General features: G+C 38.2%; 2 protein-coding genes across 17 annotated transcripts in view; one reads left to right on the forward strand and one right to left on the reverse strand.

The window, feature by feature from the left end:
• The window catches only part of IQCG (IQ motif containing G), a 41,665-nt gene extending 40,709 nt beyond the window's left edge, over positions 1 to 956 (forward strand). For 2 of the 4 annotated variants that reach the window (XM_058555988.1, XM_058555990.1), the window contains exon 11: positions 191 to 956. In XM_058555988.1, coding sequence (XP_058411971.1) covers positions 191 to 319 — 129 coding nt within the window. In that variant the 3' untranslated portion in view covers positions 320 to 956. The remainder of the gene's footprint in view (positions 1 to 190) is intronic. The other 2 variants (XM_058555992.1, XM_058555991.1) reach the window with 2 other exon arrangements.
• A 486-nt stretch (positions 957 to 1,442) lies between these two features.
• LRCH3 (leucine rich repeats and calponin homology domain containing 3) overlaps positions 1,443 to 27,128 on the reverse strand; it is a 104,057-nt gene continuing 78,371 nt past the window's right edge. For 3 of the 13 annotated variants that reach the window (XM_058555982.1, XM_058555977.1, XM_058555975.1), the window contains 7 exons: positions 24,893 to 24,964; positions 21,095 to 21,143; positions 20,535 to 20,642; positions 19,077 to 19,195; positions 18,305 to 18,442; positions 11,610 to 11,687; positions 6,506 to 7,568 (listed from right to left, as the gene is read on the reverse strand). In XM_058555982.1, the coding sequence (XP_058411965.1) occupies positions 7,368 to 7,568; positions 11,610 to 11,687; positions 18,305 to 18,442; positions 19,077 to 19,195; positions 20,535 to 20,642; positions 21,095 to 21,143; positions 24,893 to 24,964 (765 nt within the window). In that variant the 3' untranslated portion in view covers positions 6,506 to 7,367. The other 10 variants (XM_058555986.1, XM_058555983.1, XM_058555978.1 and 7 more) reach the window with 8 other exon arrangements.

A 27,128-nucleotide genomic window follows, 5' to 3' on the forward strand; every position in this document is an offset into this window, starting at 1 on the left:
GCTTAACCTCTGTTTCCTGCACGACAGCGAGCAGTGCTGTAGGGACAGCAGGCTTGGCCATCTCCATGTCTCAGACAGAAACCATTCTTCAGGCAGAAGTGACTTCATCAAAAAACAATAATCCCTTATGTAGAGAACACAGCTTCTCAGGCATACTATAAATTGTCCTCACTTGCCCTTTCTCTTCCAGCTCCAGGCCTGGTGGCGAGGCACTGTGGTACGGAATGAAATTGGTGGTTTCAGAATGCCTAGGAAAGACATAGATGATAGCAAGGATTCAAAAGGTAAAGGCAAGGACAAGCGGAGAGGCAAGAAGTGAGCGAGTCACCGTGGGTCCTTTCCTCCGGTATCCTGGAGACGGAAGGAGGGCTTGAAGGGAGTAAGAAACTTGACCATCACAGACACTCATCTACAGGTTGTTGCTTATTTGGACATGCACAGGTGTGGCCTGGTTATGTCACTTTACCTGTTATATGAGTATTCAAACCCTGAATTGGGATTATACCATTGATTTAGGGCTTCTTGATAGTTTGAAAAAATTTTGCTGGGAAGTATTTCTAGGAGCCTCGTGAAGATTCCTCTCGCTTTCTTACCAGAAAAAAGTTCATGGACTTAGTTACAGCGCTGCATTAAAACTTAATTAATTCCTGTAATGTCTCTGATTCTAATTTTGTCTATAGTGAAAAAACTCTTGAGCAAAAGTGAAATGTTCAGTAGGAATTACAGGATGATGTTTACAAAGTGTCTAGCATAATATGTACACAGTAAAGTTTTCATAAAGGTTGGTTTCTTCCTACCTCTTAGACTTATCACTTGAGTGTTTTTATTGGAGGATGGTGACATGGAATATATATATTATAAGCTGCTTCAGCTCCTTTTCTGGGAAACAGGTAGGGATATAAATTATAAATAAGATAGAAATGAGATGTGAGGATACACAGCCCACACATAGTCAAGATGGGGGACACAGGTCTGCTGGAAGACTACCTGGAAATACTTTTGATAAGTGAGACACTGCTCTTCTTACTCAACAATTCTCACCTTCTCAGGTATTAGACTAAAAGAGGTAAGGCATGTGAAAATACCTAACCTGTGCCTGGCACATAGAGCCGATTATTGTTCTCCCTCTCCCTGCAAAAAGAGTGAGCCCACTGGGTCATTCTTGTCTTGATTAATCAGAATAGAACGTCTTGGGATGCTAAAGCTTTCCCTAGAGCACACTTGGTAATTTCTGAGAGACAGCTGTCCAAATATGTCACGTGTATTTCACGAATCAAGCCTTATACCTAACTCCAAACTCAGGGCAATACTGATTTCTATACTTCCTTAAAAAGTACATTTTGACCACAAGTGCCTATTATCATGACCCAGTTTCTACTGATGTTCCTTCAGGGAATGAGATAGTCTTTCATTTATGCCAAGGAAACCATGCTTTAGGTATGAACATTTTCAAATCAGCCTTTATTTCATGCTATTGATGTGCTGGCTTTTATCAGTGTCAATGTGTAAGGTGGCATACAGGCGATTTAAAATAACATACATGATATTGACATATTTATACTTAGAACTTATGCATTATATTTACAGACATACAAATATAGGACAATGTTTTACAAAATCTTTTACTAATTACATGTTTACAACATTTTCAGAAACAAAATGAAATCTGCTGTAAACCATCTCACTGCAATATGTATATAAAAAGGTTTCTAAATATCCATATTTTCCTTCATTTCTATAACCATTTAAGCATTTAGTTTTTAAAAATTCATCACACTCATGAGCATAGTCACACATCATTAGTCACTGCTACCTGGAGCAAGTAAGAGAAATCTGACTCCTTGTTTAGGTGTCAAGCTGTATTTTAAAAAGCTATTAAAGGAAGTGACCTATAATAAGCCCTCTACCCTGTTCTGGCCAAATCTAAAGGCCCCTCCTCCCATGAGTTGTTTCCAGAGAAGACTGGTTTGGACTGCTAAGTGTGTATGAGTTTGGAAGCTTGGTAACCTGCTGACTTAAAATCTCCGTAGTCTGGAGGGGTCCCAGTGGGCAGGCACTTGGCCTTTTCTCTGTTCACACTTCAGCACTGGAACATCGGGGCTTCAGCAGGAAGCTCATAAACGGTCAGGTGAAACTGCTCCACAGTCATCTTCATCTCACACTGGAGTCTAGCAAGGCTAAATGTTAAATCTTCTTTCCAGTTAAGAAAAAAAGGTACATACAAAACTCTGAACAAAAATTTTCCAACAAAAACATCATGATTTGTTTTTGCATCTTGGCACAGAAAAGAAATTCAATATATTTGATAATTGTCTTTCATTATCAACCAAAACTGTACACAAATTTTTTCTAACAAATCAAATATAAATCTGAATTAGTGTGATAAAAACACATTAAAAAGGTTTCATGCTATGTATAAAATCTGAAATAGGTTGAAATTTCCCATTTATTCCTATGAGAAAATTAGTTGCAAATGTCCCATGTGTTGCATTATGTATGTCTTCTGGGATTATTCCTTGCATAACATGTGACAAACAGTCTGTCCTTTGCTGACTTGCATTTCAAATGGCTCTCTATAATTTGGAGATTGTACTGAGGTTTAATGTCGACTAGAAGGAAACATACCTATAGTTTAAAAATACACACAGCTAAATTCTAAACATGGGGGGGTCTGTTTGGAACTGTAAATATAATGGGGGCTGGCTCTAAGTACTTAGAAGACATTTTACTTTTGTTCTGTGAGGACCTTGAAGGATTAGGCTTTGAGCTCAGATGTTTTATGTTATATAATTTTAAACTTGGACAAAGTGGTAATGTTCTGATGAACTTGTTACCCTGTGAGAATAGGAGAAAAACATTATTTTGACCAGATACTCAACATAATTTTATCCAAAGTTACTATTAGATGCATTTACATGATAAAAAGAGAGAACATGTTCAAATGCATGCATTGGTAAAGAAAATTCAGAACAGTTAACAACAGAAAAAAACCTAGATAACTAGTATCTTCACTTACTCTACTTGGTTTACAAAGGCAGTGAATACCAACAGATCTCACTGACAACTCAAAGGGGTTCAAAATATAGGGGAAGAAAGACCCAAATGGCTTAAACTTGAATAAAGGCTCCTGGCTTTGTGTTGGGTGAGGCCTCGGGCCCTCGTACTGCACCCACAATTGAGTAAATAAGGCACCAGTGGTGGAGCCAGATGGGCTACATGAAGACAGCAAGCTGTTTTTAAGATGCCACAGGGCTTTAATCCAGCCACAGGAATTAGCAGTTACCTGAAAGAAATATAAGAATCTTGGCTTTTCCCTTCTTCCTTTTGCTTTGTGTTCATAATCTTCCATTAGCTGGGGAGCTGGAAGTGTATCTGCTGTGACTGGAGAGTGTTCACAGGTCCAGGTGTCCTGGGAGCAGCGTTGGGGTGGAGGAGGCTCAATGAAGTGACTAATCAAACGATGCTGAGTAGCGTCTGCCACCAGCCTAAGGATCTGGAACCGGTGTGTGGAGTGCCTGTTTGTAATGCTGAGATAACAGCAGGAGGACACACAGAACCATCCTCTAAGTGGAGGTGAACTGGAGTTGGGGGTAAGCCTAAGACACTGGCCTTAAATACAGATGTATCTATTTCATTGTTTCACTATGCAAAATGTAGGCCTTCTACCTTATTTTTGTTTTGCCTTGGACAGAACAGTCCAAGTAGTCATAATACAGTTTTTGATTATAAATGTGGCTGAAAAATGCAGTGGAGTCATTACTCCCCCAAATCATACAAATATCTAGCTTGGAACAGTGGTCTCCATTATATGAAACACCTGGAATATTTGGTGAAAATGCAGATACCCAGGCCTCACTCTGGATCTAGTGAACAAGAATCTGTATTTTAACAAATGCTCCAGGAGATTCTAATGAACAACCAGGTTTAGAAACCAGTGGACTCTCGAGGTCTTGGAAACGGGTAAAGATAATAGCATGTCTGTGCCTTCAAGAGAGCTAAATATCCTTCTGAGAAGATATTCTTTCTGGTATGTGAAACAAGCCTACTCTCTCGGAAGGCACAGCCAGTTTAGGCTTTAGTGCTGGGATCTCAGTAATGACAGAATTGTTTCATTTGTGAAAACCCACCGTGTCTTCATAAACAATTCAAAGAAAACAGATATAACCTCCCCTAAAATGGAGAAATGAAGCAAAATATTCCTGTTAGGAATCATGGAAACAGTCCCTTTTAAGAACACTTAAGAGCTCTGTTTAAGCAGGTGGCTGGCAGCAGCAGTCACGCTGTCCTGTTCCGTTTGGGCCAGGCCAACGCCCGAGGTGCTGGGAGTCCTTACACAGCAGATAACTGGTGCTGCTGCTGCTTGGGCGGGGCCAGTTCCAGGAGAGCCTGGACCGTCACTGCAACCTGGCTCAAACCTTTCTCTTCTAAAATGTGGAGAGGCAAACATAATTGATCCTGAAATGGGACAACGTAACATAGAAACAAACAAAAAAGAAAATAGGATGAACATCACAGAACTGAAAAGGAAAAATAAGCATCTCTTCTCTCCCTCATAATAATCAACTGAGATGTGAAAAGTTAGTACCTGGGAAACTGGCCTCTGTTAATATGAGTTACACAGAGATGGTCTCTGACACTCACTGTCACTTTATTAATACAACTAAAATACATACAGATCATTTTGAAAATTGAAAAATGGACAAGTTACATACACTTATACATACAACACAGGATAAACAGAATACTACGGAGTGAAGGCAACATCCTTCATCCCTGATAAATAAAAGAGCAATGCAGATCAGTAAAACAAGGCAGGTGAAACCAGAAAAGCAGTTCCAAGTTACCAGACGGCTCAAGTCTGAGAGATACAACATTGTAGGAGAAAGCGCTTCAGAAATTTACATACTGTAGGAATGCAAGATGGTTTTCTGCTATGACTCCAACTGTGCGAGACAGATGCCCACTATCTGCTTTATGATCCTGACTGTGAAAATCAGGGGTCTCACACCAGGCAGGGGTCAAAGGAAGAAACAGAAGTGTATCCTGGAGATTTAGATGTATTTGAGAAACTTTCCCCTACTTTGGGTAATTCATGGAAGGCCCAGTTTGAACTAGTTAAAAGTCTGAATTACAGAATTAAAAAAAAAGAAATTGTATTTGAAAAAGTAAAGTATTTCATATCCTAGTATTTAATGGATTAAATTATGCTGGACAACTATGTTATAAGTTTAGTCAGGAACATCTTAATTACTATATATTTGAAGTGTTTACTTGTTTGCTTAAGGAAATTAAATACTTCTATCTTGTTTGCCTCATTAATTTGTTTGGTTATCCTTTCTTAGAGAAAAAGGCATATCTTAAGAAAAACACCTATCATTGGTTTTTACGACTAAATATTCAGAAAGAAAAGAGATTGCTCTCACAAAGGACAGAAAGTGGAATTCTGGTTCCACGAAAAAAGAGACTATACATATTTATTAAAGAAGATAACTGTATTTTTCTCAGCTTTTCATTGGCACTTACTATCTCATTATGAAGTTTTACAAAACCAGTTGCAATAAAAAATATAGCAAGTATTTATTTTGAGCAGTTATTAGTACTTGTGCTTCTTAATTCTATTTAATATTTATCTTGATAAATCAAGGTAACTGCAATCTTTTGATCTTATAAAACTAGCAACTTTGTATAAATACTTTGAGTACAACTGCAAGCACTGATTAATTACTTAAAATGAACCTGCAGGGGGTTCTGCTTTTGGGAGAGATTTTCTCCGAGGCCACTTCCCTGATCTCTTCTCCTCTGTGGTGCCCTGCGACCTCTGCGGCCCGGAGTAGACATTCCCTCAGAGGCTCAGACATTCTCTCAGACGCTCATGCTCTCCAGATGCACATTCACCTTCCAGCTGGCTTAAAGGGAGCACTGTGTGTTCTGAAGAGAATGCGCAATTACTCCCCCAAAACCACACACAACAGCATGTGTTTTTTATCAGGTGTTTTTTAAAAAGACAAAACTCCACAAAACTGAATGATCTCTGAGTCAGAGACATCTTAAAAACAAGACAAACCAAAACCCCCCAAATTCTGGAAGGCACTACTATTGTATCAAACTGAAGTTTTCAACACAGTGTTCAATGTTTCATCATTAACAGTAAACAGTTTTTTAATGTGTTAAGTAAGTGTCCCATTTAATATGGAAGAAAACCAAAGCCATCAGACCCCCAGGCTGACTCTCCCACAGGATGTTATGGTCCTTGCAATCTCCCTTCATACCTGAGTTCAGGTGTCCAATTTTGTTAACAGAGTTCAGGAGATTCCTGACTCTTCAGAAACATGTTTATGAGATCTAGAATCGAGTGCAGTGATAAAGCAGTTTCAAGCAGCTAACACACTGAGCATTCTGAAAGGGACAACATTCATTACCTTGGGAACAGAACAGAGACAGCTGACATGCTTTCCCTGCTACTGTTCAGACATAATCTCCTCAACAGCCTATAAAACACAAGTTCATTAAGATGGTTTAAATAATATGGGAAATTACATAAATTCCCATTTTAAATTCTAAATAGGATTCTAGAAGTGAAGCTCAGTTAAAGAGAACAGCCAGCAAATGTGGACAGGCGCCCCCTCCTGAAAGGCCAGCTCCACACCACCTGCCTGGTGTACACTACCTTATTTGTACACACTGGGCTTGGAAGAGCAATCCAGGGAACTGCCTGATCTCTGGACTGAACATTCTGATCAAATTGAGATTACAGAAATTAAATAGCCGGTGCCTTCCACAAGTCCAGACAGCAAATGCTTAGGTGGACCTACCAATAAAGGGAGATTCAGGATTTCAGGGCACAGCTCAGTGCAGAGATCTACGGGACCAGGTGCCCCCAAACCAGAAAGGGTACAACTATTTCCTTATGAGCAGCTGTTGAAAAGGTTCAGCAACTCACAATTTTAACACTTCTCACAATTTCAACACATAAGTTGTGTTGAGGCAATGGAAAATGGCCAGATGGGAATTTTATTAGCTCATTTGGAAATAAAGTTCTAAAGTCATATTCTAAGAACAGGCTCAGGACTGTATTAGTAGAAACACTTTAGCATTTATGATAAGAGAAACAAGGCCACAGGCCAAGAGGATGGACCAATGACCAGGAGAAAAAATGCTGGTCTTCACTCTTTCTTAGCAATCATAAATGCTTACTAATGTGGTGGGCTGCTCAGCTGAACATCTGAGGAAAGGATTTATCTACTTTATTGGTTAGTTCTTTGATGACCAGGAAAAAAAAAAGCTCATAAATAATTCTGAATGAGAAACAAACCTCCTTTACCAAGCATAGGAATGAGGTGGAAAATCACTGGAATGCAATCTTTCAGCTAGAGGGGAAAGACCCAGTAATAAAGCATACAGAGAGTTAACATTAAAGTACAATAAAACGCCACAAAACCCAAAAGCTGGATAGACAGAGAGACAAAACTGGATTCTTCTGAATGTGCCCCAAGAGAAAGTAGTGTTTCAACAGTTCTTTTAACGCTGAGGTTTAGCTGAAGGATGTCAGAAGGGGAACAAAGATTGTCCTGTCCAAAGTGTGAGCAGGAAAGGAAAACAGAAAAACAGAGTCAGTGGGTCAGAAACACAGACTTGAGTACAGAATTCAGTATGATCATCTCAGTCATATTCAAAGAAACACATCTTGTAACACTTTTTACTATGCTGAATGAAAATAAAATGCTAAAAAACAAAACTACAGAGTCCTCTATGTGCTAAGCTTGATTTTCCTACTCAATAGCAGAATAAAATTGGCTTGTTGGCGACTAGTATGAACACCCAGGACACGGGAAACAGAACTGGATGCTGGCCTAAGGTCGTGAGGGGCCTGAGAGTGGTGAGGTCCTCAGGAGGAAACCTCTTCCTCAGCTCTCATTCTTCCCTATTAACAAGAGAAGACTGATCAGAGAGCAAGGACAAAACCTGGGGTGGGCTGAGGAGAGGATGTTTGCAGAGAAAGCCAGGTAAATCGAGAAGGTTCAAAGACTGAGGAAAGCCTAATAATCAGGGAAATGTACTACCCGGCAGGAGATGTACTGAAGGATTGGTGTGCCTCTAAAAATCAGGTCCAGCCCATCTAAACCAAGGCCAGTGTGCTAACATGGACAGAATGAACCTAGAGCTATAAGCCTTGGAGATCATCCAATCCTCCAGTTCCCAGAGTAAGAAATTAAATAAATAAATAACATTATTGGACTTGATAACAGGAAAACATTACTTAACACATAACATATAATGACTCTAGGACATAAGATATTGGACTCAAATAGAAATTTTTATCATAGTTTTTTTAATGTACCATATATTTGATAAAAGCATAATAATAAAGAGAATACCCATATGCCCAACCTTATCAGAGATTTTTAACAGTCACCTTATTCTTTAGTGCTTCATTCATAATTTAACTTGTAAACACTTTAAAAAGTGAGAATACTGAGAAGGGAAATTGTTCACCTTTATACATAGTCTCTGGACATAGAATCTGAAAAATCTTTCAATATTAAGTTTGATGTTATACATTTTCAGAAGTGATCATTATTACATCCCTGATTTCCTTTAAAGTCAAACAGAGCAAGTGGGGATATTTAGGGAAAGTAGGGGAGAACAAAGGAAGAAGAGGAGGGTTAGGTTTCTTCTTCTTCCTCTGGCAGAGGGACTTCAGAATGCTCGTTTCAACCTATGAGTTCATATTTATTCATTTTCCTTCACTTTGTTTTAGGCAACTGACTAATTTTTTAGCAGAAGTAGCAGCATAACAGGAACCCATCTAAAGTGGTAGTGGTGGTGGTGGTCGAGCCTTGGGTGGAAGGCAGAAGTGGAGAAGGAAGGGGTGGCCTGTGTGGAATGTCCATTTCCTCTTTCTGGTGGTGGAGAGGGAGAGGGCGGAAGGACATGTCAGGAACCCTGGTCTTACCACCCTGGAAAAATACCTAGTCTTCTAAAATTGTATTTTTTCTAAGCTCTGGTATGAACAGGGGCAGGCTGGCCCACAATAAATACTGTTAACCATTGCTTGCCAAATGGTGAATTAAGTGCATGCTTTCAGGCACACTGCTTTTGTATTTTGCTGACTGATAGCAGGTACGTTCTGAAGAAATTTCAGGGTATGGACTTTAAATCTGAGACACATGATGGTCCGTAAAGCCCAGAATATAGGTATAATGACTACAGACACTGGTAAACAGTACTTTTCAGAGGCCTGATAGAGGCTGAGTGTGCTGGCCTGTCCTGCTGTGTGGGGCTGTTTCGGCACTCTTCTCTGCAGGTACACAGTGCCTTTTTTAATCATTCGTTTCTTTTCTCTGGTTCCCATTCCATCCCCAACCCATGCCTCGTTCTCTTGTTCAAAGACATTGTGGCATGGAACTGGGCAGGCACTGGGCATGCTTGTGTAATGTGATGACCAGGCAGGAACATCTCAGTAGGCAGGAGGGAAGCACTGAATGTTAACGTGTACATATGAGCACCAGAACTTGCTCGTTAGGGGCCGGCCCAGTGGCGTAGTGGTTAAGTTTGCGCACTCTGCTTCGGCGGCTCAGGATTCACAGGTTTGGATCCCAGGCGCAGACCTACCCACTGCTCATCAGGCCATGCTGTGGAGGCCTTCCATATACAAAATAGAGGAAGACTGGCACGGATGTTAGCTCAGGGACAATCTTCCTCAAGTAAAAAGAGGAGGATTAGCAACAGCTGTTAGCTCAGGGCCAATCTTCATCACCAAAAATAAATAAATTAATTAAATGAATAAATAAATAAATACAATCTCCACTTTCAAAAAAAAAAAAGAACTTGCTTGTTAATATGCAGAAATGCATGCTATTTGATTAGAAACCTTATTAATGCTCTCTTAATATGTTTAAAAATGGTTTGTTCTAAAAGAGATAAGGCTTTAGAAAACAATATAATAAAAAAATGAAAAATTTGCTTTGAATTTGTCCACAGGAACAAAAAAGGTCCTTGTTAACTAGAACTAAATATAAATTTCAGTTCTATTATAACTCAGCTTAAAAAAAACACGCAAAAGAAATAAGCGAAAAATAAATAGAATCACAATCTACTTATTAAAAGGAGAAAAAACAATCATGGGAATTCACACTGGCTAATGCAGATGCTCTGTGGAGCTGGGCTCTTTCTCGTCTACTTTGTAACATGTGAAAGAGCTGAAAGAGAAGGTTGCTCACTGGACATGTGATGCTGTGACCTCTCAACTCACAGTTAGTTAAGAGAGAGGAATGGTGAACTGGGTAAAGAGACAGTCATTGTCGTAAAGCTACTGGGACAAGGACTTAACTTGGAGAGACACAGTAGAGTTGTTGGGCGCAGGGGTCAATCCTGGGTTTCTGACAGCTAATTAAGAAGGTCAGAGAAAAGAGTCATATTTTTCTCCTTAAAAGTTGGACAAAATATGATGACAAGAACTGTAATGATTGTAGTTAATGAAAAAGTATCAAATGGCACCAAGTTGTTTATTTCTTTAAATTTATCTATACATCATATCACTAAATACATTTTTTAAGAGTACCATGCTTAGTTTAACATAATTGTTTTTTAAAAGAATAATTGCATAAAAATTGTATCAAGTTCATGTCCCTTAATCACATCTATAAATAAAGGTTAACTATTTGTACTATTAAAAGGTAATAAAGCTATAACTGAGGAGCCTGGAGGCAATAAATCTCAGTAGCAGGACAAGTGCCTAGAAATGGCCTCTGTGTGCTAAATTCCCAAGTATTAGAGCTTACTGGAAGAACTGGTGAAATATGAAGAGAGTCTGTAATTTAGTGGACAGCATTGTCCCAGGGTTTGTTAGTTTGGATGACGTGCTGTTTATGTAAGATGTTAACAGGAGAGGAATCTAGTGGACGTGTACACAGTAACTCTCTGTGCTATTTTTGCAATGTTTCTCTAAGTCTAAAATTATTTCAAAATAAACATTTTTAAAAAGTATTAAAGCAAGTGTTAAAAAACTGAAGCCAACTGAAGCATTCTCAGTCTGAGATGCACTTATTTTGAAGCACTGACTCTGTTGTATACGAAGTGGTGTCTCAAACAGCAAGTGAGGATGTTAAGGAAAATATCAGAATAACTATTTTTGATTAGTTAGCATTAATTACTTATTACAATATATTTAAATTTATATGTGTATGATTTCTTTGCTTGGTCCTTGCAAATAATTAAGGAAAACTCCTCAAAAATATATTGATTGACTCTAGTAACACAAAATCATGTTAGTAATTATCAACTTAGTTCAGACCTAGTCCTATAAGATTTTAGATACTTGTATTTCTTTTTTTCTTTTCTTTTTTTTTTTTTGGTGAGGAAGACTAGCCCTGACCTGACATTTGTGCTCATCTTCCTCTACTTTATATGTGGGACATCTGCCACAGCATGGCTTGATAAGCGGTATGCAGGTCTGCGCCCGGGACCCGAACCTGGGAACCCTGGGCCACTGAAGCAGAGTGTGTGAACTTAACCACTATGCCACTGGGCTGGCCCGATACTTGTATTTCTGGAAGATTTTAGGAAAATAACACCCAAATCTACTTAGGCAACATAAAAAAATTTATTACCTGAGGTACACCAATTTTTCTGCAAGCTTCTAGGAAATTCTCCACATTTCGCCTGCATTTTGCCATTGTTAGTTTGGGCTGCAAAGGAAGGAAAATGTGGTGTTATTAGCAAAGTTTTAAAAAATTTGCCAACTTTAAAAATACTCTTGCCAATTGCTTCATAAACTCAACAAGGGTCAACAAACTTTTTTAAAGGATCAGATAATAAATATGTTAGGCTTGAGGGCCATATGATACTCAATTCCGCTAAGAGCTTGAAAGCAACCATAGACAATATATAAACAAACAAGGGTGACTGTGTTCCAATAAAACTATTTACAAAAATAGGTGTTGGCCTGTGGACCACAGTTTGCCACTCCCTACTTTAGACATTTGGCTTTGATTTTTGTAAGGCAAGCGCTAAACAGAAAAATTTTACGGGGATAGTTTAATTGTTTTTCCGTTTTAAAATAATATACACTAAAGAAAATTTGGAGGAATAGCAAGAAGATTAATTACCCATAGCTCTGCTGTTCAAATATAATCACAGTTAACACTTTGGTTCATGTCCTTTCAGTCCTTTTTTGTTTTTTTTTTGGAGGAGATCAGCCCTGTGCTAACATCTGCCGATCCTCCTCTTTTTTTGCTGAGGAAGACTGGCCCTGGGCTAACATCTGTGCCCATCTTCCTCCACTTTATATGGGAGGCCGCCACAGCATGGCTTGCCAAGCGGTGTGTCGGTGTGCGCCTGGGATTTGAACCGGTGAACCCTGGGCCGCCGCAGCGGAGCGCCCGCACTTAACCGCTTGTGCCACCGGGCCGGCCCCTTTCAGTCCTTAATTTTAAAAGAAGATAATTTTTAAAAAAATCAACAGCCATTGTTCATAATTATGCTACAGATACATCATGTCTCTATTCAGTGGTAAGTCTCTATTCAGTGGTAATATTTAATTTTTTTAAACATTTGAATTTTAAAAGATTGGATTAAAAAACCCATTTTCCAAAGTGTGAAAATTTCCCATAGGAAATTTCCCTAATTACTAGTTAATAAGCTTGTTTTTCTGAAAAGATCTCTAATGACTAGAAACAGAGTTGTATCACATGACCTGAAGTTGTGATGAAGTTTTTTGCCTAGTGAGTTATCATGGGTTATAATTTAAGAAAGAAATAGGAATCCCATTTCCCAGAATGATTAACAAACTCACTTGTTCAAATTCATCAGTTGGTTTCCAATGTTTAAGCATTAGGCATGGAAACCAAACATTTGCAGGGAATCTGACCTAGAGTTTTTACAAAGGTCAGCCAACAGAAGCCTGTACCATCTCTAGAAAAAAAGTTTCACTTTTGAATATCTGGGTTTTCTTCAAAGATGGAACATAATACTGTGACAAGAAGAAGGGAAACAAGATAAAGACATGATAGTGTTTGAACATACTATAATCATCTTGGCCTGAGAAAGGCAGCAGGGGCCAAGATTGGCTTTATCATAAATGATAAAAAGGCAACAAGTGGGATGGAAGGAGAATAATAATAATTTTAAAATTTCAAATTGAAAAGCTTTCCAAAAAGTCCAGAAGGAGGATAGGAATTAGGTTTCTATAAAGAGCACCATTTCTTGCCTATGCGAAGTCCTGTATGTGAGGTGAAAAAAGTTAAAAAAAAAAAAAAAAAAAAAAAAGTAAAACATAAATAGTAGGATCATGATCTACTTAACAAGAAAGATCCTTCTTAACAAGAAGGAGAAAAATCATCATGGGGGTTCACACTGGCTAATTCACAGTGGAGCGGGGCTCCTTCTCCTCCACTATGAACCTGCAAAAGAGCAGGGTGTTCACGGGACAAGTGATGCTGTGGTCTTCTCCACTCCTGGCCAGTTAAGAGGGAGGTAAGGTGAACTGAGGCACAAGAGAAAATTCACTGTGGTGAAAGCTACTGGGACAAGGGCTTGACTTTAAAGAGAAGTGGGCAAATAAAACACAGGACAACTGCTTTTCACTTAGAAGAATTTTTCATTGGCTAGAAATTCCCTCTCCACATACCAGTTTCCCTTTCTGCCTGTAGAAATGGAAGTAGAAATAATGGGGCACTATGGATAAGACTCTACAAAAGAAAGGAGCCTGGGCATTTAGTTCTACAAAAGAAGGACTCCTAAATTTCTGAAACTCCACCATTCAGATGCCAACGTCTATGGGAGGGCAGAGTGAAAGAGGTCTGACTGCACAGACAGAAAAACAACTGTGTCTCTGTGCAAAAGAAAGGATAAAAGGAGAGAGTTTATGTTGCTAAGTTAAAAACCAATCCAGGAATCACCACCATCTCAGACAAAAGGAAAAGAAAGGCAGGCTCAGAATAATGATCACGGGGTCTAACGGCATTGTCTCCATGAGGACTAGTAGCACCCTAAGACATAAAAGGTGTCAGTTGAGGGGGGAGAAGAAAAGAAAATTTCCTTCGAGATTTCCCCTGCCAAGAGCAGATTTCTGACTGATGAAGGGGCAGAGGAGAGGGGAACGATCATTTCTCTCCCCAGCCATTCCTTCCTTTAGCATGTATCTGAATTCCAGGATGTAGGTCAGTGCTTCATAACTGGGATACAACTCCTTCTCAGAGTCTGATGAAAGGCGTGCATCTACTCCTGAGAAGAACACACATACACATAATTGTAGAGAGTTCGTGGAGCCCTGCAAGCCCTGGGAGTGCACGAATCCCAGCTACAAATCCTTGCTCTGTGTCCCACGGAACGGCTAGTCAAAATGGCCCGGGCTGTAGACTCCCTATCACTCTGGAGTGCAGAAGGACTCATGACTTCGCCTTAAGTCAAATTCCACAGGAACTTGCTATCCCCAAAAACTTTCCCAGAACTTCGGAAGACATAACACATGGTTTTGGATAGCCATGTACAGCCTGTTCTATTTCTATAATGTTCAGCCTGATCTGAATAAGAAATCTTATGCAGGTTTGGAGGAAGAAAGTAATGTCAACAAGAGCATAATCTATACTGAAAGGAAGAAGAAATAAACAATTTCGCTCTTCTGGAATTTGAAACGATTTAGAATTTTTTCAGGTCATCTTCGTTGGTGATAGGGTTCATTCAGTGAGTGGCCACATCACAGTATTTGTAATGATTTTTGATATGATTTAATAGTGCACTTCCAAGAACATGAACTGTACTACTTCACACCTATGCCTACGGAACAGCAAACAGCAGTTTATCAAACATGACTGATCCTCCCAAAGTAACAAAGAAAGATGAATTATAACCTAATGGTTGCAAACACACATACCTTTCTGAGTTTCTTTCAAAATGCCTTGGACATAAGACCCCCCCTTATAATGAGGAGTCATTTTTTGAATTGGGGAAAGAAATCATGGTTCGTACAATACCTCAAGAAAGTGTTTATAAAGTTACACTCAGAGTTCTAATTAGCCAGTTCTCAAAGAATTACAATAAATCACCACGCATTAATGTAGCCCCAAAGAAACTGCTATGGTTTTTCATTTGTATTTGGCTTTAACTTTATATTCTCATCACAAAAAAATCTCTACTAAGAAAGTAAGTTATAAATATCTCTGTATGATCAAAAGAACAAAATAAGGGAAGAAATAGTTTAATATGAGGGAGGGCAATTCATATGAAGGAAAAATAGATGTAAATATTTACACTGAAATCTAATACTATAACAGAAACCCCCATTAAGGGAATATTAACTTGTTCACAATAATCCTTATCACAATTTGAAAGTAAGGTCTTTGTTTTGCTTTTAATTAAAATTTAATTAAAATACTGGACAGTTTTCATCTGACTGATTCAAAATCCATTTTTTTCACCCCAAATGTTATAATTTGAGAAGTTTTACATATTTACATGTTTATTATTAACTTTACAGGTCATTTATTTACCAAAAAGATCCCTTCTTAAATAATTTTATTTAATAGTCCTACTTGCTTTTAAGCGTCAAGGATACTATTTCATGAAAGACCTCTTTTATTTTTTTTAAAAGAGGAATTAATGTTCTTGAGAGAATGGACCACTTGTAACTCATTTCTGTACCTTTCATCCCTGGCAGAATGCCTGGCACCAGACAGGTGCTCAATAAATATAAGTTAGTTTTGTTGTTGATTTTGCTGGGAAGTTTTAAATGCCCTAATCTCATATTATACCCATATTCCTTTGACCAATGAGAAGGTCCATGTTTTTTTAATTTCTCTAAGCAATTAAATATTTATAAAATAGTTTTATTTTTCTTATATGTATTTTACATCCTTAAATCGAAAGCACTATGTTCTGGTGATTGAGGTAAAGAACCTTAGTTACCTTTACTCTCAAATTCCACTTTCTACATTAGCTCCTTGCTACTTCCTAAGAATTTCCTCTGTTAATGAAGAATGACAGATTTGTCTTTTTTTTTTATTATTAAAAAAAATTTTTCTCCTAACTCAGTTGACAGAAACTGGGAAGAATGCAAAGTATGAATAAACTCTTCCCTTACTGGCGTTGCCAAATAGCATGTCAATTCCTATTCTCTTAATCACTACCTTTGGACCAAAACCAAGTCTTTCAAGTCTTTGCGAGCATAGTTGACTTTGGTAGTGCTGCTGTTCCTCTCTGCCTTTCCTACACAAAACGGAATGCCTGTTTTCTGAGGTCCCTAAATAAAAAGTGGCTATTTTCCTTAGAAGCAGATGTATGACTCTATTTTTGGGTGTGCTAGAGGGGAAAGGGCCATCTCAGCCTCTCAGGACTTTGGTAACAAAGCAGCTTTTATAAATAGAAGAATACAAAGTCCTTGGGAGGGATAAACAATTTGCATCTGGAGAGGCAGCAAGATCAATGTCCAGAAGTGGCACTCTATAGGCCTAGATACAACTGCAATTTGAGTAAAGAATTTGTATCAGGAAGGGCCTGCTAAGAACAAATGACCAGATAATGAATCTTTTGAAAAGGTGAAACACTGTGGTTAAGCATGTTACAAATGCACAGTATCCATTCAGAGTCATCAAAAGAGGGTGTCCCAACAATCAAATAACAATCAAATGCACTGTGGGAACTTTGGGGGGTGGTGTGTGTGTGTGTGTGTGTGTGTGTGTGTGTGTCTCTCTCTCTCTCTCTCTCTCTCTCTCTCTCTCGAGGGGAGGGGAGGGGAGGGGAGAAGGGGGAGGAGGGAGAGGAGCTATGAAACATATTCTTGGATTCTTGGAACAACTGGGGAAATTTGAATATAACTTGTGGATTCAAGCATTGGCCTCAGCCAGTGTCCCTTTACCCAGCCTGTGCATCCATCCTCACCTTCTACCCCCACTCCCTGCTGGCTGCTAAGGGTTCACAGCTGTCCCCTTCTCAGTTTCAGCCTGATCCCACAGGGAGCACTGCAGTGTGAATTACACTGCCACCTTGAGGCTCAGGTGGGCTCAGGCCCCATATCAGTCAGTCATTGGCTACAGGCTATGGAGAAGAGCAAGGTGGCCCAGGAAAATTCTGTGAAATACTTAGGGGGTAAAGCATTATGATATTTACAACATTTAAATGGTGCAATTAAAATACACACAAAACACGGGGCCGGCCCGGTGGCGCAAGCGGTTAAGTGCGCGCGCTCCGCTGCGGCGGCCCGGGGTTCGCTGGTTCGGATCCCGGGCGCGCACCGACGCACTGCTTGGTAAGCCATGCTGTGGCGGCGTCCCATATAAAGTGGAGGAAGATGGGCACAGATGTTAGCCCAGGGCCGTCTTCCTCAGCAAAAAAAAAAAAAAGAGGAGAATTGGCGGATGTTAGCTCAGGGCTGATCTCCTCACAAAAAAAAAAAAAAAAAAATACACACAAAACACAAATTATAGGCAAAGCAAGATGGCAAAATGAGATAAATGTCAGATCTAGGTAGAGGCTTATTCTTTCAATATTTCCAAATGTTTGAAAATTTTCACAACAATTTGAAGCGGTGAAAAAAAGGAGATTGTGTCAATCCCAAGCTTGCTCTTTTTTTGTGGGTTACCATACTGATACTGATGTTCAGATCCGACCAGCAGCCTAAAGAAAACCTGCCAGTCATCCTGAATGCATCTTCTCCCTCATTTTCCACCTGAGGTTGGTTACTACTAGATCATGTCAATTCCACCCCTGAAATAGATTCATCATTCTAAACTGCAATTACAATCATATTCTTCCCCTCAAATTCTTTGAGTGTTTCCTCATTGTCTACACTAAGATAAACCTCTAACTCCCTGGCATCGTGCATGAGGCCCCTGTCACATGGCCCTTGGCTTACCCTCCAGCTGCATCTCCTGCCATTTGCACCCACACCTTGTGCATGATCTATTCTGAACAACTTAAGAATTCCTTGAATATGCCATGATCCTCCTTATCTTTTCAATCTAGGAATACTTCCTTCCTCCCTGTACTGCTGGCAAATTCCTACTCATATATTAAGAATTAATTCAAACTTTACCTCCTCTGGGAAGGTTTTCTTGAATCTTCCAGGCAGTTAAGTGGTCCCTTTTTCGTATTCCTACAGCACACTTCTTACACACCTCCCTTTATAACACTTTTCACACTGCTCTAAATTATTATTTACATGCCTATTTTTTCTCTAGTAGAAGTGAGACCCAGGAAGGCAGGGACTGGACTATTCATATTTGTATCCCTAGCATTCTGCACAATGCCCACCACTGTACTTAATAAATATCTGATGAACAGCCAACATTTTTTAGCATTATGAACTTACCACAGCTGGTGAGGGAACGTGAATGCTTGGGACAGATCGAGGCCGCACATGATTGGCCAAATGGCAAAGAACGACACCATCAGTTAGAGCTGCTCCCAGATCACAAGGCAGAGATACTTTCAACCGGTACTCAATATGCTAAAAGAACAGGAAAACGTGCAATATATTAACTGAAGAGTGGCAGTAACACAGGACATGACGGAGCTACAATGGAACATATTTAATTAGAAATCAAGATAAAAAGCAAATAACTTAAGTACCACAATCCCTATTTTATCTTTCTATCCTAGGTCAACAACTTAAGGAGATCTAATACATATGTACGACAGCCAGGCCACACTGGTGCAAAGTACCACAAGAGAAATTCATTTACAATTTTCTGATAAAAAAAACTAAACTAGATTCTCTTTCAATTTCAAAATAAACACTATATATGATGTAAGTGTGATATGTGTATGTGTATATACATATAAATTATTATTACTCTTACAAGATTTCTTTACAACATGTGGCAGAAAAAATTTTTAAATGAGTAGGTAGGGCCAGGATTGAGCTTTACAGAATAACTCATCTCATTTTCTTAGTAAACAGTTGAAAAGGAGTTCCTTAATAGCAAAATTTGTTTTATATTCATCACACAATGGGCAACACAACACACAATGGGCACTTGTTGATTCTATTAAAAATTATAAGTCAAATGAACAAGTGATTGCAAGATTATGGTCTATAGTAATATCTCTGAAAAAGTGTAATTCAAAGGTAATGTACACACTTTCCGTAGTTGATCTATTAATTCCAGCTCTTCTTCTCTCTGTCTTGAATTCTGTCTTATCATGGGATCTGCAGAATCAGTGGTAGGTGCAGAAGATAAAAGAAGGGATGAAGCATGACCTAAAAAAATATTAATATGTAAGACAGAAAGGCAATTGCCAGTGCTGGAAAAATACTCAGAGCCTTCTGAATCCCAGTTTCCTTGCAGTATAGCACTTTCTACTTCTCAACTGACTCTCTTAAAAAAAGTTACCATGGAAATTTTCAAATATGCACAATAATGAGAAAAAAACTACCAAACGTCCATTACCCATTTGGCTCAACTACTTTTGTTTGTTTAACTACATCCATTTAAAAATGTTTTTATTGAAAAATAACACACAGAAAACTACACAAATCATAAGCAAACAGCTCAAAAAATTATCCTCAGAGAGTGGACATAACTAGGTCAATAAAAGCAACATTACCACACCCAGAAGCTCCTCTTGTGCTCCCTACCCATCAGGACCCAAAGGTCATTTCTAACACCACAGGTTCTAACTATGTACTTCCTGACCTCTAACACCATAGATAAGTTCTGTCTATTTTTGAACTTTCTACAAATGAAACCACATTGTATGGATGTATACATGCTTTTGTGTCTGGCTTCTTTTGATCAACACTATGTTTATTTATCCATGTTTTGTACATTAATTTGTTCATTTTCATTGTTTATATGGTATCCCATTGTACAAATATACCACAATTATTTAACCATTCTTTCGTTGATGGACATTCAGTTTGGGGCTATTATGAATAATGCTGCTATGAATATTTCTGTACATTACCTTTTGGTATACACATGTACATATTTCAGAAAGTAGAATTGCTACTCATGTTCAACATCAGTAGCTAACATAAACAGTTTTCCACTCTAATTTACAATCCCACCAGCAGTGTGGCTCTGGTTTGAGCTTAAATCTCACTGTGAGTGCATCTATCAGTCACATTAAAAGTAGTTATTTTGGACTTGAAATGTTTATTTCTACTTCCAGTCATCTTCTTGGGGGGCCAGGCAGAAATCTGTCATATTGAGTAAAAAACATGAGACTAAATAGATTAAAAAAAAAAAAAAAATACTGATTCTTTTTTTTTTAGAACACAGAAAACAGCTGTTATCAACAGAAAAATCTGAAAAAGAGCTCACTACAGAGAGGAGGAACATTCTCCAAAGCCTTGAAAAAGTATTTTATTTTTTCAAACACTATAACCTGCTTTTAGGTGGTACTAAGAAATTTTCTAATTAAAACAAATTCAAATAAGATTCTCCTGCTTTAAGGTCAATGAGATCACAGACAAACACAGAGTTTAAGCTTTTGCTAAGGTGACGTCTCAGGGCTGACGTTTAAAAGCATGAAATAGTTAATGTCATTGTAAAAAGCTCGCCCCCACCGCCCCCCGTCTAGTCACTACCACCTACCTTTATTTGGTTCTGCCCTGACACCTGCTCGAAAGAGGAAGCTTTCAGGGCGCTGGGGCTGGTTTCTCTGGATAGCAGCAGGAAAAGAATATGCAGGGGAATGATGAACTAAATCAGCATGAAAAAGCAAAATAAGATTAAAGGAGGTGGAAAAAATTAAATATAATAATAGACTAGCATGTCACAAAAGTTCAATAAATGGAAAATAAAGAAAAAAATCAAATTAAACATGGCAATCATATAAAATGATAATTTTGTTTAATACAAAATCTAGGGGTCGGCCCAGTGGCGCAGCGGTTAAGTGCGTGCGCTCCACTTCAGCGGCAGGGGGTTCGCAGGTTCGGATCCTGGGCGTGGATCGACGTGCGGCTTGTCAAGCCATGCTGTGGCAGTGGCCCATATAAAGTAGAGGAAGATGGGCACAGGTGTTAGCTCAAGGCTAATCTTCCTCACAAAAAAAAGAGAAAAAGGAGCCACAGCTATCTAGTAAGTAACTTGTCAGGAAAATCCTGTTAAAGTGATAATCTTGATGTGGATAATTGCACCTTTGTGTCTATTACCTGTTTCTGTTGTGGGTGAACTTGATGCGGCCTTAGATCTCTCATCATTCTGTGGAGAAACAGAGATACATCAATAATTATTATTCAAGAAGAGGTACCTTCTACATTTATGGAAACTTCAGGATTATAAAAGAAAAAAAACCATGCAACTCGCCTTCAAAATTAAGTCTAGAAATGAGAATTTGGTGTAATAAAATATTTTGTGTGCTTTTTTTAAGATCATACTTTTTATTTAGTTCTATAGAATACAAGGTTTACGTAACACATTCTCTAAAGATAATCCCCTTATATAACAGACCTTTCCCTATGGCTATGAAAAATGATCATTCTAAAGTAGAAATTTCTATTGGGAAAGATATAGGAGAGAATAAAAATTTATTTTATGATAATGGTTTTCTGGTATAGTTTCTAAGATTTCTCCCCCCTCTGGAGAATAAAATTTAATGTTTTAAGAAAGAGTAGTGAAGATTTCCTCACTTCAGTTAGGAAATGAGGTGTTTAAAGATGATAGATAGTTGCATTTCCAGACTAGTATTTGAGTCCAAAATGTTTTGAATTCACTGACCAAAGGAACTGTAAAAAGGAGGGAGAGCTGGGGCGAGCCCGGTGGCGCAAGCAGTTAAGTGCACGTGCTCCACTGCGGTGGCCGGGGGTTCGCAGGTTTGGATCCCGGGTGTGCACCGACACACCGCTTGTTAAGCCATGCTGTGGCGGCGTCCCATATAAAGTTGAGGAAGATGGGCACAGATGTTATCCCAGGGCCAATCTTCCTCAAGACAAAAGGGGGAGGATTGGCATCGGATGTTAGCTCAGGGCTAGTCCTCCTCACAAAAATAAAAAAAAAAAGGAGGAAGAGCTAGCTCAACTGGTATAAAGTTTACCTAAAAAAGGGAAAATGTAGTTAAGCTAATTTAAAAAGAAGTGTCAGTTGGTTGGGTTAAAGATATTGAAAACCTGCTAGGCGAGTAGAATCAAGAAGAGCTAGAATAACAACAATTTTTCAGGCCTTGACATCTAGTTACAGTCAATAATTTAAATATATTATAATCTTATGATTTGATAGCTAAGACGTTTTTGAACTAACAGAATGACTTTAAAACACACACACACACACACACACACACATCTCCTCCCATACTTTTTTCTCCCTTCTGGTTTCAATATTTTCAGAAATCTTTTATCGCTAGTTAGTTAGGTCAGATGAAATTAATGACGACAGGGAATTTTAACTGTTAAAATAAACAAACAGAAGCCATGCTGTTGAGAAAAATTCTTGGACTGATCTGAAGACAATTTTGTGGTTAATGATTCCTTGGTTTGATACTCTGAGGCTAATAATTAAGACTTAAGTAAGCTGCGCTCTTGAGTGAAGCAATGTATTACATCTCCATTAGTGAAAAAGACAACACGTTCATCAAGTTTACACATGCCAATAAACTAAGTTTAGGATGTTGAGAAGAAATGGAAATTTAAATAACAAATTTAATTTAAAATAAGAGCAACAGGAACTAGTAAAAGGAATGAACAGGAAAATGAGGCAAAAGCTAGCTATCTTTATAAGGAAACAAAAGACTATCCTTATTTTCAAGGAATATGAGATAGGAAGGAGAAAGCTAATTAGCTAAACAAAGAGCTGTTTAAGGACCAATGGTACAAACAGAAAAATGTAAAAAGCAGAGATTATTCCAGATATAGGGGGAAAATATTTTTTTTAACTTAAAAAGACCTACTGGTTGGAGTTAGACTAGAAATTTAAGCATACTCAGAAATAAAATGACACAGTTAATAGGCAACTCTATTAGATGAGAAGGAAGAGCTGAAGCAAATTCCACTGAATGGCAGCAAATGTTCTCCACCTCCAGAAACACCACAAGATAATACACAGTTGGGTGTAATGAAAAACAAAGCCAGAATAGAGGGGACTGGTAAAGTGATGATTTTTAAAATGTACTTTTATTGAAACTATAAATCTAAGTGACTTGCATTCCAGGATACTAAAATAATTAGTTCAAATCACTCTGAGGCCACTGACTATATTTGAGAACTCTTAGAGAACTGGAGAGCAAAGAATGAAAACTGACATGAACTCAACTTTTATGCCTGGTTAAGCCACAAAAGAAATAAAATCGTGCCTAATGTATACCTGCTATAAAGTAACCGGGATACAAAAAATACAAAATAAATCTTTTTAAGCTGACCATTTGACAGTGCAGCAGGTCTGACAGATAGAAAGAAAGTTAGACTTACCACACAACTTTTGGCATATTCAGATTTGGCCTTCCTCAACTGTGATTCTGGGAGAGAATAAGCCCCAATGCCCTAAGGTATCCACTGAGTGTAATGAATTAACTTCTCTTCTATACACCTGGAATGGTACTAGTTATACACCCTCCTTGAGAGAATTTTGAAAACAGTCCCTCAAATAATTTTCTGTGTTGTTCAAATAAGGAACCTAGCTGAGAAAGGCTAGCAAAGGGTTAACAGAGAAGAGAATTATAGATAAACGTTTTTCAGGAGTCATCCAGGTACATGTAGCATCTTCAATAATGACCAGAGAGAAGGTTTATCAGGTTTACAGATGTTATAAGTTGGGGTCAGCATTTAGAAGAACATGATGCAAGAATGTGAAAGTATTCTGGTAAATTCAAGATGTAAAAATGTTCAAAAAGCAAAATTAAATATTTAGAAAAACAAAAGATACAAGATATAGAAATTAATTATCATTTAGGAGTATAACTAAAACATTTGAGAATTACAGTGGATACTAAGCAAAATGAACACCAAAATGGAAAAAGCCAACCTAATGCTCAGAGTAAGCCACATGAAAAACCCTTGTTTTGTGCTCAGCACCAGGCAGGCTCTAATGAGGGATATATTTCTAGTTGGGGACTGTGGAGCCAAAATGGAAGGCAGAGAACTTGTGAAAGTTCATAACGATTCACAAGCTGGGAAAGACACGTAAAAGGACCAGAGTTTATTTAGAGAGAAGACAAGGGTGGCATCATAACAGTTTTCAAATATAAAGATTTTTACATAGAGACTGCTAAATAATCAGAAAGTCTCCACTCTGGAAAGAATAAAAGAAATAAGCGTAAACCACAGAGGAACAGACCTAAGTTAGATAAGGAGAGGACCTTCTTGACAGTGAGGATTATTAATCACTTCTTATGTTTCACATGATAAAAAATATGGAAATACCACCCCTAGAGGCCTTCAAAAAATAAAATACCCCAGGTTCTTTATTTAGGCTCGCAGGCCATATGATTTCCGTTGCAACCAGTATTCCAACTCGGCTGTTAAGTGCGAAAGCAGCTACAGACATATACAAACAAATAAGAGCGGCTTTGTGCCAATAAAATTATTTACAAAAACAGGTGGCCTGGGGGCCATAGCTTGCTAACCTCTACTGTAAGAGAGTTTTGGCAGTGACAGTTTTGGGGACTAGGACTCAAATTATTATGCATGCATATTAGACAACAGAGTTAATTTGATATTGCATATTAGCCAAAGTAAAATAATAATTCATGACAAAAAAATAACCTTTGATAAGAAAATTAGAACGACATTTCAAACCAAATCTGAATATAAAGAATTAATGCAGGCTCTATGTTTCCAGCATGATAAAACGTTCCAAAAATTTCAGTGAAATTAACGTTAAACTCAAATAGTTTTATAAGCTTAGGTATATTTCACATAATCCTAGGTTTCAGACTGCTGTCAGCCCAATCCACTAGAAAATTTAAGACCTCCCCTGCACACTCCCTCCCCAAGTTCCTGGTGAATCACAACAAGAGATACCTTGAGAGGCGTGAAGGCAGAAGAATGGGGCAGGGGAGCAGCACAGCCCACGTGACTCAACCCAGACAGCGACTACATTTCAAAAGAGAAAGAAGAAACAGAAAGCAGCATTTATGTTAGCAAAATGTCAGGCAAGCGGGCAGGCGGGCAGCTCTGGTCAGTGCAATCAGAAAAGGAAAGATCACTGACAAACTTTCAAACGGTTTACTAAGACAATGATAGGGGAGAAAGAGAATACTTGGGGGGAAAAGCTCATAAGTTTTCCCACCTGTATAATTCAAACTATTTCAATACCTCATACCACATTATTCAAGAAATGAAAGACAAGATTAAAAATGATTTTATGTAGAAATAAAACTGAAAACATCAAAATTTTTTAGCAAAACAGCCTTAGAAATTAATGAGTCCTGTGCTGTTCCTAAGATGGGGAAATGAACCCACAAAGAGCTCATTTTAACTGAGCAGAACTGGCTGAATAAGAACAATATTTTTTCAATAGTAATCCAAATTAGATCTTATAATAATTCTATTTAACGGCTCTGATGTGAGAAGACAGGACATGAGGATTCTGCACCATAACCTAAGGAAGAGCCAGCATCTCATTTCTGCCTCTGTGAAAGTCCAAGTGACCTATGAGAGGGCAAGTGGAATTTTCCTTTTCTTTGAATCCTTTATCCTTTCACCAACCTACCTACAACTAGTTAGATACAATAGAGATATAATTAGAGATACTGAGTGTTAGGATCTATTGTGCAATTACAGATAAAAGCTGCTCAAAACATGACAATTTTTTCATTGGGTGGGGAGTGGAAATCAGAGAAGACAGGACTTCGACAAAAGGCGCTGGATAAGATTGTACCTACTAAAATGACAAAATGACAAAGGCTTAAAGGTATCCAAGCCTTTGAAAGTTAAATAATTAAAAAAAATTTAAACTAGGACCACAAATGTCTGAATCATGGGAAAAATGAACAAGACCACATGTGGGTGCTCAGAAAAAGGTGTGTAGGTGGTCAATAAAATAAATACAATTGTATTTTTAATGAGCATTGATAGATAGCAATGTCTTTTTTTTTTTTTGCAAAAGCACATAACACACACCGCAACATAATCTATCTTAAGGCAGAAAAAAGTGAAGAAAGAATTGTACCAAAGAACAAGACTGTGACAACAGTCATACACTGTGTCTGCTTCACCTGTTTAGATTTCCTGGGACTCCTTATAATCAAATATACTGGAATTACTGTCAATCTCAAACATAAAAAAGCTAAAAGCCACTATGTCGGCAAAGAAGGAACAAAGAGTGGAGGGAAAAGGAAGTGAAATGAGCCTGGATTCTCTCCAGCATCTAGGGATGGGATTTACATGCAGATGCGTGAATAGACAGACTAGAAATGAAAGCAACCAAAGACTGAAGGGCAGCCCTAAGAGAACGTTAGTGTAACTGATACTAAATATTACTAATACTTATTTTGAATTCTCTATTTCAAGGTATTTAAATCAAATTCAACATTTACCTTGCTATAGTATCAGACATTTTCACCATGAAACAATATAATGAGCAATTATTAGATGCACAACATTTATGTGTTCATTCGGGAAATATTTTCTAAGCACCTAATATATCCCAGCAACTATGATAGGGACTGAGTATACACAGGTAAAGGCAACAGAGAATATAATATCCCTGTGCCCATGAAACTTACAGTCTAGTAGTCTAATAGGGGAGAGATATAAAACAATTAACACTCACCTAAAAGTACTATGAAGAGAAAAAAAAATAACCGTGGAAAGATAAATTTGATTTGGGGATGAGGGTTTGCAAAAAAGCCATTTTAAAGATGTGACATTTAAGCTCATACCTGATAGATAAGTAGGAATTAACCAAGGGGTATATGCAGGGAGGGAGAGGCATTCCATGCAGAAGGAATAGCATTTGCAAAGGTCCTGAGGTAGGAAAGGGCTTGCCATGTTTGAAGAGCTGAAAAATTGCTAGTATAGCATGAGCCCAGAGATGAGAGACAGATAATAGTCAGATGCGCAGGAGGTTGTAGGCCATGTTAAAAAGTTTGGACTTTATTCTAAGCAGCTTGTAGGTTGTGTTAAGAAGTGTGGACTTATTCTACCATATGAAGCCACTGAAGAATAGTTTTGAGAAGATCAGAGGCCTGATTCAAAATCTGACTCTTTTTGCACAGTGCTGGACACTATTTGGCCTATGAAAATATGTGAGACA

The sequence above is a fragment of the Diceros bicornis genome, chromosome 15 (assembly GCF_020826845.1).
Source record: "Diceros bicornis minor isolate mBicDic1 chromosome 15, mDicBic1.mat.cur, whole genome shotgun sequence".
In the NCBI taxonomy this organism is placed as follows: Eukaryota; Metazoa; Chordata; class Mammalia; order Perissodactyla; family Rhinocerotidae; genus Diceros; species Diceros bicornis.